Source organism: Catharus ustulatus, chromosome 11 (assembly GCF_009819885.2).
Source record: "Catharus ustulatus isolate bCatUst1 chromosome 11, bCatUst1.pri.v2, whole genome shotgun sequence".
Classification (NCBI taxonomy): Eukaryota; Metazoa; Chordata; class Aves; order Passeriformes; family Turdidae; genus Catharus; species Catharus ustulatus.
The window spans coordinates 14359649-14373395 of record NC_046231.1 but is presented as its reverse complement, the minus strand read 5'-3'; the positions used below and the strand labels follow the sequence as shown (position 1 = coordinate 14373395).

Here is a 13747-nt window from a genome sequence, read left to right as displayed (position 1 = left end):
GCCAGAGACTTAAATACCACTCAGTTTCTCATGTTTCTTAGTGGTTTACATGAGAGTTTTAGGGGCACCTGTAGAAAGGAGGGGATTCTGCTCCCCTAGTCAGCTCTGGTGAAACCCCAAATGCAGCACTGCATCCACCTCCGGGGCCTCAGCACAAGGACATCAAACTGTTGGGAAAAGGTCCAGAAGAGGCTACAAAGATAATTAGAGGGACAGAGCATCTCTCCTATGAGGAAAGGCTGAGAGAGGATTAGAATTGTTCATCCCAGAGAAGAAAAGGCTCTAGGGACACCTTACTGCAGCCTTTCAGTACCTGAAGGGGCTGGAAAGGTACTTCTAACAAGGGCATGGAATGACAGGACAGGGGGTAATGGCTTCAAACTGAAGGAGACTAAGTTTAGACTGGATATTAGGAAGACACTCCTGGAACAGTGGTGAGGCACTGGCACAGGCTGCCCAGAGAAGTTGTGGATGCCCCCTCCCTGGAATTTTTCAGGGCTAGATTGCTCCAAACTCTGTCCAGTCTGGTCTAGTGGAAGGTGTCCCTGCCCATGGAAGGAGCTTTGGTACAACATGGTCCTCAAGGTCCTTTCCAACTCAAACCATTCAGTAATTCTATGAATCCTGGATGCAGCAAAGAGAGCTCCCCATCCAAATACACACATCAAGGCTGAAGCAAAGCAGAGATCTAACCTAGATCTCTGTCCCCCAGAGCAATCTGCAGCTGAACAGCTGTGGCTTATTCTACCAAATCATGGTCAACTTATGCTCACACTTGCAAGGGAGAAGACATTGCCTGGGTAACTCAGTCAAGTCTGCAACACAAACCTTGCCACAGAGTCAAACACCAGATCATGCCAGAACTTGGAACATCCCTCACCTCCACACAGCCTGCACAGGATTATTATTGATAGTAATCACTTCCTAAAGTCTTCAAAAAACCCAGCTCACAGGTAGCACTGTGTGCAAAGGGTTCTGACCCATCTGTTCTGTAATTGCTTCATTCCTGAAAGCAAAGACCTCAACTACATCTTAATGAGATTTTGTCCCACTTTTTAAAGCTCTTGAATGATGAACTTTGGAGTCTGAGCAGAAATTAAGTTCCTGACAGATCAGGACTTTATTAGTTTGCTTTTAGCAGAAACTGGAGAAAACATGGAACAAAACTGATCAATTAATATGTTCAATGAATGTGAGAGAAAAGATCCTGGTAACAGTATTATACCCATAAGCTCAGATTGCAAGGGAATGCACAAAGACCTGTAGTAGCTGCATTCATCTATCTCTGACTTGCAGTTCCCGGTAGCTGCGCAGAGCTCTAATGGAAGCTAAGGCTGCCCAAAAAGGCATGTGATGTTGTTTTGCAGCATACAGGACCTTGGAGAGGAAGCAGCTATTGCATATCCTCCCAGATCTGCCTGCAGCAGGGAAGCTGCCAAAGCTTTTCCTCCAGTCCAATACCATTGGTTTGTTTTGGTGTCATCACAACCTGAAACTCCGCTTTTGAGGTTGCAAGCAGCTGCTTTGCCATCATGTCACTTGATGCTACAGACTAGGTGACACAAAAAGAAGTTTTGTATTTCCAGGAAGTCAGAGCTGCACTGCATCTAGACAGAGGCACACAGGCTGCACATTGTGCCTTGCAGGCTCTCCAACAGCTCTGAGCAAGCTCCCATGAGCTGCTTGGCCGGAACATTTTGCCCTGCTCCACAAAGGGGTTGTGCCCCCAACTCCACAGCACAAGAGCCAGCACATTATGTTGCAACTGGAATAAGGGCCATGTTTATATAACACTTGGAATTCATTTTTACAATGAAGGCCAGCCACAAACTGCAGAACTAAACTTTTCTGAATCTCTTAGCATCCAAGCAGACAAAATGGAACATATTTTCCAAAAATTGGACCGGATTTATGAACCCTGACTCAGTGCATCCCACAGTGTATCAGTGCTTTACACTAGCTTGTCCTCCTCCAGCTGCTGGGCTAGTCACCAGGCTTCAGCCTAGAGGGTTTGGGAGCTTTTAATAGGACAATTCACATGTCAAGCTCCTCAGATGAGAGCAAACTAATCCCGTGGTTTCATAAATCTGCTGCCAGAAGAGCTGTCCCAGTAGCACGGTGACTAATAAATGGACACACTGCTGAGCAAGCCCCAAGCTCTCCAAAAGCTCAGGTTCCTAACACAAGCTTAGACTGAGCTGGAGTTGGCCTCTGGCAGCAAGAGCAGCACCGTGGCAGGGGCAGCTGCCAGAGCTCCCACACGCTGTGTGTTGATAAGACTCTGGCTGCAAGGCTTTTCCAGTGCCTCTTCCCCAGCTGCTGCTGAAAAGGAGGGAGACCTGCACCTAGAGCCCAGCCCTGCCTGATGAGCTCCCTCAGATACCCACAAGCAGCACAGGGCCTCAGCTCAGTGATTGATTTAAAGAGATACATTTGCCTGTTTTGGCTTTTTTCCAAGCAGTTCACATACTTTATGTAACAGACTGAGCCAGCATCTGGCAAGGGAGCACTTGAATGACCACAACACTTTTTTTCCCTCTCCTCCCCCGCAAAACCTAGGAAATTATGGCCAGGTCACTGCTCCCAGAGAGTTGTCTCGTGCAAGAGCACAACCATTTGTCAGAATGACAGCCTTTTTCAGCTGGGTAGGGTAGTGCTTGGGATTACCATGACATGTACTTACAGCCACCTCCTATCAACTCTCAGATCAGGCCCTCTGGTTTTCATGTACCTGCCTGTACATGAGCCACAAACACAACCAGAACTTAATTCAACACACTGCTGTGTCAACACCTTTACATTTTAGATGACATCTTCACAAGAGACTTTATATCCACATTAATGCAACCATCCTCTCCAGCAAGTTTGCTTTGACATAACAAGGAACCAAGTCCTTAGTCTGTCAGATATCTGTCAGTCAAAGCCTTTCCTGTAAGCCCTGCTCAGACAGAGTGATCCATGGCCCCATAAGCTCAGACTTCCAACCCTTCCTTCTTTCCTTCTGTAACTGCATTGCAGAGCTCTGAATCAAGTTAAGGGCTCTAGCACTTCCAGGCAAGGACTGATCTGTCTTCTCATGCACAGCCACGGAATCAGCTTCCACAACTTCTGAGCTGATGTTTTCACAAAAATTACCTGCTGTAACCCTGACATCTTCCTCCAAAGCACCTGGGGCCACCACTGCCTATATAAAAAAATTAAAATATCATTTGCCATCTCCCAGGCTGGAGGCAGTAAAGCAGCCGAGGGATTACACAGCAGTCTGCAGATGAGCTACATCGCCCACGTCTCCCTCCAGGAGACTGCAGTCATTACCATTTGCCTTGTTGCTATTTGTTTGGTCTGTTTACAGCCACCTCAGACACTCCTGGAGCTGATTCTCTGAAATCTCACTCAAGAAAGAGCTCAGAGACTCCTTGTTCCCTGCAGAATTCAAGACCTTTCCTGTGGATGCACACCACCATCAGTGACATGTTACCTCGTCTCTGTTGTCAGGCAGCAAATTCATCTGAGCCATAGTTAGACACAAAGAAGCATCATCTTTGGCTCTTTCCTCCAGCAGTATCTCACCTCTGACTTTTCACCAGTTTGAGATGCCCTCAGTACCAAAGAGTAGCCTGTGTTTCTAGCCCATCCCTTCCTGGGACTGAACTCACTCCACTCAGAGCTTCAAACCCAGCACAGCCAGGTCGTGTTCCATGAGCAGCCCCTCCCTAATCTGTCCAAAAGGCAAGGTAACTCCTCATCTGCCTGCATCCCCAATAAGCTTTCTACCAAAAGCAGATGCTCTAAGTCACTCTGTAACCTCAGAAGTCCAGTGCAGGACATCAGCCCACCACCTAGTACAGGGGTTAAGAGAGAGGCAACAAATCACTCAGAAACTAAAACAAACAGGGCACAAAACAGTCTCATGCTGCAGGAGCTGACAGCTGAAGAAAAACAAGATGAAAGCACTGACATGCTGCCGAGCAGCAGTATCTGCCAGGAAACCCAGACACCATCATCATCTAACCAGGGGCAGGACCCAAACAAGGGCTAAAGCTGCACCAGTACTGAGAAGCTGACCTCAGCTGCTGCTTGAAGTTTAGCTAGGAGAAGCTATGAAGCAGGTCTCAGCCTGGTAAAGAGGCCAGAACAAACAGCAAACAGCCTCTGCTGAACCCTGCAGGAAGCCTGTGACCACAGTGTTTGTTTGCCACCATGATCTAGCAGGCTATGGAAGTGCCATCATTCTTCCAATAAATTATGTTTTCCTGGAGCTTGTTTTAACAGGACAGTTAATGAAACAGCCACAGTCAGTGGTTACACCCATACAGGATGCAGGACAAAGCACTGATATTAGCAGAACAGTATTTTGGACACATTTTGTTGCTGCAGCAGCAAAAGTCAGCATTCAGAAGACAGGAATGGTCTGTACTGTCTTCAGGTCTCACCTTGCCTGTAGATTCTGCCTCCTCTGGCTGGAGAAAGTTCTTGGGGCCAGGGGCCAATCCTGCTGCAGTCCAAGCACACAGGAGTCTGCTTTTCAAACAGGGCTCCAAGATGTCAGGAGAGTGACAAATCCTTGTGTGAATGATAAGGTCCCCTCCACATTAAGGCCTGGCTTCTACACCCCCCATGTTCAGACTGAACACTCTCAGAGCACAGGATGGATCTAAGCACAGCCCCACCTTGGGACCATCAAGTGGCCTCTCCCTGCTTGGTAGCACAGTAAAGGAGCTGCACAGGAAAGGATCTATGCTGTTCCCCCTTCACACAGGAGAATACCATGAGATTCACCAAAAGCACTTTTGAAGTCAGTCTGGAGCTCTGCAACAGCCCATACAAGAGAGGACACACTGCCCATGTGGTTATGCTGAAAGAGAAGCCCAGCTCCAGCCTTCTTGGGGCCTTAATTCCAGGACCACAGTGATAAAATGGAAAAGAGACAGGCAGCACAGCCTCCCCTGCTCTTCTCTCAGTGAAAGGAGATGTGCTGAACACCTCAGAGCAATGGCAGCCTGCAGGGGAAGAAAAAAGATCCTTGGGACAATGAAAACAAAAGCACACACTGCAAGCAGCCTGGTGTACAGAAGACAAACTCCATGGACAGATCCCATTCCTGCAAGTGCACACCACTGTTTCCATGGTATCCCAGTTCCCAGCTGTGCCAACTGCATGGATGGAGGCAAAAGCACCCAGAGAGTGGTGATGCTGAGATGCAGAGTCTCTGGAAGGTCTCTCCCAAAAGAGGCCCACAAGCCTGAGCCAACTCCCTGACTCTCCTCAGCCTCATCACCCAGCTAGAAGATGACACATCCTGCTGCTGGATTTCACCCACCAAGCACCTCTACAAGACTGGCAGGTCAGAAAGAAAGCAGTTTTCTACCCTGTTGCTGTGGAAGCAAGAAGCAGTAGCAGCAATAGGAAGCTCACAAACACTGACCTAAGGGTAAAGACATTCCTGTTCAAGATGCTTTTGTGCACTTCTTGGGCTCCACATGTTTTTTGCAGAAGGGAACTTCACAGACCAACAGTAAAGTCAGTTGATAACCTACATTGCAGTCCCAGACTGAACTCTGCTGCTTAAAAGCATCACCACTGCTCAACTGCATCAACAGCTTTTCATTCTCCTCACAGAATATCAGAGCTCTGACAGGCCACCACAGCTTGAGGAGCTGTAGACAACTCACCAGTGTTTTAACAGTAGAAATCTGGGTGACTCCTAAGTTTGGCTGCCCCAAACAGATTCCACTCAAGCACAGACCCATGTTCACAGCACTGGAGCAGAGGAAAGCAGCTCCAGGTCCTTCACTGACACCTTGTGTCAGAAGCAGGAACTGGATACAACAGCGACAGCCAGGCAGGTTCCAACGCTCCCAGCTCATGGATACTGCACACATGAGGAACTTCAGCTGAGAAACAACCAGAGCACCTGGACTTTTAGAGATGAAAGAAGGGATTAAACACATTGTTGCTGAAGAGTTTAAGAGAAAGCTGAAACCAAAACAGTTCTCACACACACACCCCTCAATTCTGGACATGTTTTTCTGCACTTCTTAAGGCCAGCTCAGGAGCCTGCCTGACCACAGACAGCCCATTTGGCTCTCTGTTTCTGACTCAACAAGGGAGAGCTTGGATCAGGTTACCTTGTGATCAGACAAGCAGACAGCAGGGGATCACACAGAAAAGCATGACTTCCTCCCTTCCAGCAGCACTAAACTGCCAAAGTCCTGAAGCAGACAAGTCAATCCCTTTATGCTTCCACACTGATGGGCACACCAGATGGAGCAGCATTTCAGTCCTGGAAGCACAAGGTCCTCCAAGCAGCCAGATCCAGAACAGTCTTGGTCCTTCAGGCTTTCTCTATGGCCAAGGCAATCACTTGCTCCAGACTGGGACTAACTGCAGAACCAGAAATGTGAGAGGCAGCAGCAAAGACTAAACAGAGCAGGGAAGAATGTATCAGTAACTTATGTCCCAGTACTTATTTTGGTTGCTAATACATTAGCCACTACCTGAATTTAGTGCAGACAAGCATCTGGGAGAGAAAGAAAAACATTAAACACATTTCAGTGGAGCATACAAAACAAGTGTGAAATGAGAAAATCACGCTTCAAGGAAAGAGGAAAGAAATTGTTTGATCAAAGACCTATGTAAGTAATAAAGAACAATGCTCCTTTGAAGAAAAATTCCTCTCCAAAAGCACACTAAGCAGGGACACAGTGAGCCAAGTGAAGGAGGAACAAGACTGGTAGGGAATTTGGAAGAGCCTTCAGGTCCTGAATAAAGTGTGACCAAGAGCACAGCAGCAGCCACCACCAGAGAGCTGTTGGGGACAGAACAGTAACAATACCATGACAAACATATGGGAACTCCAATGTGACTCATTCCAAATGCAGCCAACACCACTCCAAGGGAGAACTAGGTTTAAGTAGCTTGGTTCAGAAACTGAGAGAAAAGAGAAGCTCCAAGTATAGAAGGACTCCAAAGAGGAAGTCATCTGCAGGAAAGATGAAAAAGTCACAGCTCAGGGCATGCTGAGACTTGTGACTACCAAGAGAGCAGAAGTCACTCCCACTGCACTCTTTCAGGCCTTGGGCTCCACAGCAGGAACGACAGTGACTGCTGCAAGAAAAGAGATGCAGAAAAAGAAAAGTGGAAAAGGAGCTTCTGTCCTAAGTAAAAACATACTGGGAATTTTTAAGATAAAGACTGGGGCACAACACAGCACTCAGGTCACATTCTACTGTTACCAGGAGTGAGCAGTTCCAGGTAACTTGCATCCAGGGTTCAGCTGGCCAGGGATTCATCTAACCTGTCAATGTCAATTAACCCCCCAGCATGATTGTCTAGATAAAACTGATGCTTAATTAATGTTTTTAGAAGAAATTATGATCCAATAATTATAGTTCCACTGATCAAAAAAACCAACATCTCTGGATACATATGTTTCTAGCTTATTTCAAGATAGGCCTGGTTTTAATCTTTGTGATTTGTGACCCAAATTCTATACACCAAAGAGTGAAAACTGCTAAGCAGGTCACTGATCAGAGGAAAAATCTGAGTTGACCACAGGAGATCACAGAACTGTAGAATAGTTTGGGTTGGAAGGGACCTTCAAAGGTTATGTAGCCCAATTGCCTGCAATGAGCAGGGATATCCTCAACTGGTTGTTTAGAGCTCCATTCAACCTGGCCTTGAATGTTTTCAAGAATGGGGCACCCACCACTTCTCTGGACAACCTGTGACAGTGTTTCACCACCCTCATTGTATAAAACAAAATCCTCACGGTTCTGCAAGTTTGTACACAGTGATCTAGAAAAAAAGATGATGGCTGGAAATCAGAATTAACCTCTAAAGAAATCTCAACATTGAAGGCAACAGGTAATTCACTAGTGAATTTACTCAGCTGTGCACTAGATTTTTTTTCCCCACTAGTGATCCTTCAATAACAGCAGATACTTTCCTAGGTGAACTGATCTCCTTAAAATCTAATAATGGATATCAGGGATCTTAGATTATACCAATAACGTTATTCCAGGCCTTTAAAAGGCTTCCTGCCCTTTAGGGAGTGAAGGCACAAACTCGACTCACCAGCAACGCCTGTTAAAACCCACAGGGCACAGCTACACGGCCACCTCAAGAAGGCAGTGGGAAGCCCATTTCCCTCAGAGCACTGTATCAGCTGCTGCTATCACACGGCCGGGCTGCCCGGGAAACTGAGTCAGCTGAGGCGGGGTGAGGGGACAGGACGGGACAGCGACTGCGTCCTCAGCCACGGCGTGAAAAGGGAACAGCGCCCTATAAACGCCGCTGTCGGCTCTTTTCCCCACTGCCAGGCAGCCCCTCGCCTCCCCACAGCCCCCCACCATCTCCCCTCAGCCCACAGCCCAGATATTCCCCTCAGGATGGCGGGGAGGGGGGGGGCTATTCCCGCTTGCCTCAGGCCTCCACCGCTACTCACCCTCCAGGCTCTCGCACTGCACGAGGTTCACGTAGTCGCCTTGCCGGAGTACCCCCGCTTTAAAGCCGCGCACCAGCCCTTCCAGGTACCCGTTATCTATGTTAAAATAGAGCTCCGGGAAGCACGACATGGCGGCAGCGACGAGACGGCAGCGCTACCGCCCGCCGCCTCACGTGACTGCCGGCGGGTCACGTGGGCGCGGCCCCTTCCCGGCAGCCATTGCGAGGCGGGAAGGCCTGAGGCGATGGCGGCCGCCATAACCCCGGCCCGCCGTACTCCCGCTCCGGCTGCCCAGCGCCACGCGTGAGGCTCCCCTGCGCTGCACCTAAGCCACCATGAGCGATACAGGCACCAGAAGGATACACAAGTAAGGCTCGCAGTGTCGCCTGCTGCTGAGACACCACTTCTACTAGTCAGGAAATGCCTAGCCAGTTAAAGAGCTTTGCCAGGCTGCTCTGTAAAAAAATAAAATAATTTTGTTTGATCTAGAGGTGTTGCAAAATGTGGGATATGTCAAGGTTATCCTAAGGCAGAATCTTCTTTGATGTAAGACCTCATCAGGAAGAAGGGAGCTAATCAGTGGAACAGGCAGCTGCCAGCACCCCCCACTCAAGGATATCGTGGAACAAGCTTTAATGATGTAATAATTTAAGATGGTGATGTATGTCTACATGTACATTGTTAACCTGGCTAAATGTTTGAGGTCCATGTATCCTAGAGCTGATCTATCTTCATTGTAACACTGAAAATCACCCTTGCTGGTCAAAAAGACCCTGTCAAGGTGAACACCCTCTCCATGAGCATGAGAAGTTAGCTGGAGTTCCGTGATTTCCATAGAAATTATTAATCAATCTTAATAGTGGAGATGTCCGCAGGAAGCTGCTAACCCTGTACTTCTTTGTGTACATAATGGCACAGAAAGTGTGGTGGGGTGTGCTGCATTTGTGGAATAACCGAGCACCCAGGCTGGGGCAGCTCTGAAATAAACAATCACTGTCTCTGAACTGTGTCATTATCAGCTCGGTGCACACCAAGGAACAAACCTGATTTTGTGGGGAACAGCAGCATAGCCACAACGTCACCTGGGTACCCCTGCTGAAACACCACTTACGTAGCCAGGAAAGGCACATCTGGTTTGATGTGGACGTGTCCTGGAGTGTCACCTGTGTGACACCAGCTTGCTGCCCCCCTCCCTTCCCTGAAAGCCCGAGCAGGCACATCACACCATTCCCATTCTGCAGTGGCTTTTGCAAAGGGCTGCTTTATTGGAGCTGCAGAGAAGGAGGCACACACAGGGGCGAGGAGCTGGCAGCCCCACGGGCGCTAGTTCTTGCTGCAGGGGGGGTTGGTGCTGATTTTCCTGCAGTAGCAGACGGCATTGAAGAAGCGGCAGTAGCAGGTGGCACAGGGGTCACAGCAGGGGATCTGGCCGATGCAGGACTCCAGGAGCCGGACACAGCGGCGGGGGGAGCGCTCCTCACGGCCCTCAACTTGCAGCTCTGTGGATGATGCCTGCGGGGGAGAGAGGAGGGGAAGAGCTGGTCCTGGACCACTGTGCCAGCAATAAAGAACTGCGTGGGAGAGAGCCAAGAGTGGCTGCTGAAACCTGGCATTGCCAGCAGCAGAGGCTTCTGTCATGTTCAACTCTGGGCTCTATTTTCTGTTGGAAATCACTGCTGAGCCCTGTGGACTCTCTGCAGGCATTACTGCCTCATCCACGGTGTCTCAAGGCCTTTCTGCACACTTATTTTGAAGCACAGTCTGGTCTTCAGCACAGTGCTGTGCCTTCTGCCCAAACAGAGGCACCAGGGGCTAAGCCAAGCAACACAGGACACTGCCCATCAAGCTCCTGCTCTGCAGAGACTTCCTGGGCTGCACTTGAGGTTAATTAAATGGATTACAGGAGCACAGGCTTGGACCACTTTCATTTGAGTGCTGGAGCCCCTTGCAGGTCTGAGCAGCCTCAGCTCATCCCAGCTCCTCAGGTGATGGACAGAGTCCCACCCCACACAGTACATGCTGGGCTCCAAACCCCCCCAGCCCTAGGGACACAGAGAAAGCTGCAATGGCCTGAGGCTGCCCCACTCTCAGGGCTGTCTGTAAGAAAGCTCAGGGAGCCGTACCTGTGGTTCCAGCAGGCTGCTTTTCTGCACAAGGTCACCATCAGCTTCTTGGATGCCCAGAGCCATCTGCTCAAACCCCAGCCTTGGGAGAGCTCCTGCAAGATACAGAGAGATTGGACAAGGAGGCTGCTGGAGGGTCAGCTCCGATTCTTCTCCCTTTGATCATGTGTCCCCACAAAAAAAAAGACCCCACTCCCTGTGAACTGCCAGGCTACTGTCACTAGCTAAGGCCAGGAGAAGCTGTGCTGCTTTAAGGGGATCCCCTAACTCTGGGTGTGGATCCCCAGCTCAGTTTTGGGGCCCAGAAGCAGCTGGTGGGGGGCAGTGAGGAGCAGGCAGCCACAGGACTCACCTGCTGGCTCCGCAGGCACCTCCGTGACTTTCCGCTGCAGGCTGGTGTGGCGGGCTCTGTCCACCCGCTCCAGCCCGCCGCTCGCCTTCTGCAGGTGGCCACAGCTGAGGTCAGCAGTCCTGAGATCCAGGGCAGCTTGGATCCCCTGCAGCAGCCCACAGCACAGCAGCAGCACGTTCAGCATGGTCCTGGGGGACAACCTGTGCAGAGGAACCTGGCCAGTATCAGCCTACCTGCTGGCAGCCTGGCCTGTCCCCTCCACTGCCATCACCCCCCACCATCCTGAGAAGTGCTGTGTCAGTGAGGGGCAGCCTCTGCCAGCACAGCCACCACTCCCAGCTGTTTGTTCCCTTGGACTTGAGAGCCTTTTTTTTGACTGACAGGTACCTGGGAACAGGAACCCCCAAAGCTCTCTCATTTTTGTGGGGCACTCCATATGTGAATGATCTCCCCACAGAAAGGGGTGACCAGCAGAGAATGGAGTGAGATTTGATCTTTTTTTGCAGCAGTTCAGGTTCTTCTGCCCTATACAGCAGCCACCAGACCACTGAGGTGCACAGTGTGTGGCCATAACACCTGGCACGGCTCCTGCCAGGCTCTGAGCCTGGAAGTGCCACTAGAATCTGAGTGCTGGGCAGGGAGATGGATGACAGTACACACAGTTGAGAGTCAGGCTGTGGGCTTTGGGGGCCTGAAGGCTCTAAACAGTAGGTGAGCTCTTAGGGAGCAAAAGCAAAGGGGCCAGGAGGTGGTATCCCAGTTGCTGCTGTCAGCCAAATCCCGAGAAACCTCACGCCTGCTGCTTTGGCAGCCTTGAGGTTCCAAACCTGGCTCCACCATCCCAGTGCTGGGCACTCCTCATCTCCCTATCCCACAAAACCACCCAGCTCTTTTCTGGGAGAGACCCCTGTGCCCAGTGGGGAGCCCCACAGCCGTGGGTGTCACATCCCACACCCCTTCCCATGGTAAGCACTGACCTCTCCAAGCAGGGGATTGCTGTCTGCTGCTCCACTGAGCTCGCTGGAAGCACCACTACCGCTCTCTGTCTGTGTCCTCCTCCCCACATGTTTACTGGGACTTATATCAGCTCTTTATTAATTAAGTGCTGCAGCCACATGACTTCACTAACTACCAGGTAGGTGGGAGTCTCTGGAAAACGGGCTTTGTCTGGATAGAGAGGCAGCCAGTGGGGATGCATGGGAGTGGGGACTCCTGCTTTGTGCCTTGCACTGCTGCAGGAAGGAACAGATCCCTGTTAGCTCCAAACTCCCCGGTTTCTTGGAAATGATCCCCACTGCTTCCCTTTCCAGCACCAAGGCTGCAGCCTGAGGATATCTCCTGGTTCCCAAATACAGAAATAACAGGGCTGTAGTCTCTTCTCTAAAACCATGCCAAGTCTGACTGGTTTTCAAAGGGAATGTTGCCTATCTGTATCTCCTAGCAAGCATCCAGCCATAGTGCAGAGCCTCCAGAAGTCCTCCAGCTCCTGACCACATACCATGTGCAGATTCTTCAGGCTTCCACCTGTAATAACTGCATCTCTTACTCATCTCTTATTTGAAAAACCTGTATCTCCCAAGAGCCAGGGTCCTGTGAGGAACACCTGTGGCCTTGAGTAGCTTCAGCCCAGCAAGGAATTGGGGGAATAAGACATAATAGGAATGGTTCAGCAGGCTCCGACATTCCCAGCAGGGAAAGCTGACAGCCCAGGCTCTGCCTTCACCAGGCTGTTCCTAGAGCAGGAGGACCCCCCAGCCTCTCAGCATGTCCCCAGCAGAGCATGAGCCACTGCTCCTGGCTGCAGCACCACCTCTGGGGCTCTTTGCAGGCTTCCTCTGCTCCTACATTCCCTGTCCCAGCATGATCTGATTCCTGCTGCATTTGAGGGACAGGGTGAGCAGGCACCAGTGAAGAGCTCACCTGCCATGTGTCATTTTCTCCAGCTGCGAGTGGCTGCTGGAAACACTCACCACCCATCTGGGTCCCCCGATTCACAACACCCAGTCAGGATCCCCTGCCACAGCAGCTGGATGCCTCCTGCACCCCACACGCCTGGACAGACTCTTGGGTGAGAGGCAGGTTTGGCAGCCCCTTCCATTCCCAAGGCCCAGGTGAGCGCCGAGTCCAGCCCCAGCTCCTCCACTCCTCAGCCCTGGGGACTCCGGGCCCGCAGTGCCCCGGTGCCCGCTGACACCGGCCCCCGCACGGAGCTCAGCACAGCTCATTAGAGCCTGTTTGCAGCCGGCGGGGCCGCGGGCCAGGACTTCTGGGAAGGCATTAGCGGGAACGAGGGCGGCCGCGCTGAGAGCTTTTTAATCTGCAGGAGCAACATCTGCTTTGCTTTGCGCATCCCGATGGCCAGTAACGAGCTAAATGAGGCGGCCGGCCGCTCGCCGGGCCGCTTCCAGGAAAAGACGGCTTAAAGCGAGGGGGGAAGGGGGGCCAGAGCTGCGCTCCCGGCTCAGTGGTTCAGGCTCCAGCGAGGGTGGGAGCGGGCGATGGAGCGGGTCAGTGGCACAGCAGAGATGCCCGTGAGCGGGCATCCCGGGCTCCCTCCAACGAGGGACCCTCCGGAGATAAGCCCGGGCTGGGGGCTCTCCCTCTCCTCCTGGAAGCATCCAGGCAGGCGGGCGGCTCATTTAGCCCATCACCAGCCCTCGTTACCGCTAAGGCCAAACGAGTCCCCGCTCCCCAAACAGGCAGTAGGGAGCCGGGCGGCGGGAGCTGCCGGAGGCAGCGGTACCCAGAGAGTGCCTCGCAGGAGGTGCGATGAGCATCGCCCCGGCTCAGCCCCGCCGGGCCGGGCCCTTTAAGGCGCGATCCCGG

The 13747-nt window shown here is 51.3% G+C and overlaps 2 protein-coding genes across 3 annotated transcripts in view; both read right to left on the bottom strand.

Annotated features, from left to right (window-relative positions):
- The window catches only part of ATP6V0D1 (ATPase H+ transporting V0 subunit d1), a 34335-nt gene extending 25706 nt beyond the window's left edge, over nucleotides 1–8629 (bottom strand). Inside the window, exon 1 of the mRNA XM_033069641.2 lies at nucleotides 8447–8629. Coding sequence (XP_032925532.1) covers nucleotides 8447–8576 — 130 coding nt within the window. The 5' untranslated portion in view covers nucleotides 8577–8629. The remainder of the gene's footprint in view (nucleotides 1–8446) is intronic.
- A 1060-nt stretch (nucleotides 8630–9689) lies between these two features.
- On the bottom strand, nucleotides 9690–13684 carry LOC117001364 (agouti related neuropeptide). 2 transcript variants are annotated; one of them, XM_033069659.1, is made up of 4 exons: nucleotides 12842–13684; nucleotides 10922–11121; nucleotides 10570–10664; nucleotides 9690–9958 (listed from the first exon to the last, which is right to left on the bottom strand). In XM_033069659.1, the coding sequence occupies exons 1-4, from the start codon at nucleotides 12853–12855 to the stop codon at nucleotides 9770–9772; spliced, it is 498 nt and encodes a 165-aa protein (XP_032925550.1). In that variant the 5' UTR covers nucleotides 12856–13684; the 3' UTR covers nucleotides 9690–9769. The 2 variants fall into 2 exon arrangements, with proteins under 2 accessions (XP_032925550.1, XP_032925549.1); XM_033069658.1 differs by lacking the exon at nucleotides 12842–13684 and adding an exon at nucleotides 11899–12515.
- Between the last annotated feature and the right edge of the window lie 63 nt (nucleotides 13685–13747).

What these genes read in the sequence shown, in the direction of transcription:
- LOC117001364 (XM_033069658.1), bottom strand. Translation starts at nt 11,987, where the DNA reads ATGTGGGGAGGAGGACACAGACAGAGAGCGGTAGTGGTGCTTCCAGCG. An exon ending in GCAATCCCCTGCTTGGAGAG is followed by an intron (nt 11,122 to 11,898) that starts GTCAGTGCTTAC and finishes TCCTCTGCACAG; the next exon opens with GTTGTCCCCCAGGACCATGC. An exon ending in GCAGCCTGCTGGAACCACAG is followed by an intron (nt 9,959 to 10,569) that starts GTACGGCTCCCT and finishes TCTCCCCCGCAG; the next exon opens with GCATCATCCACAGAGCTGCA.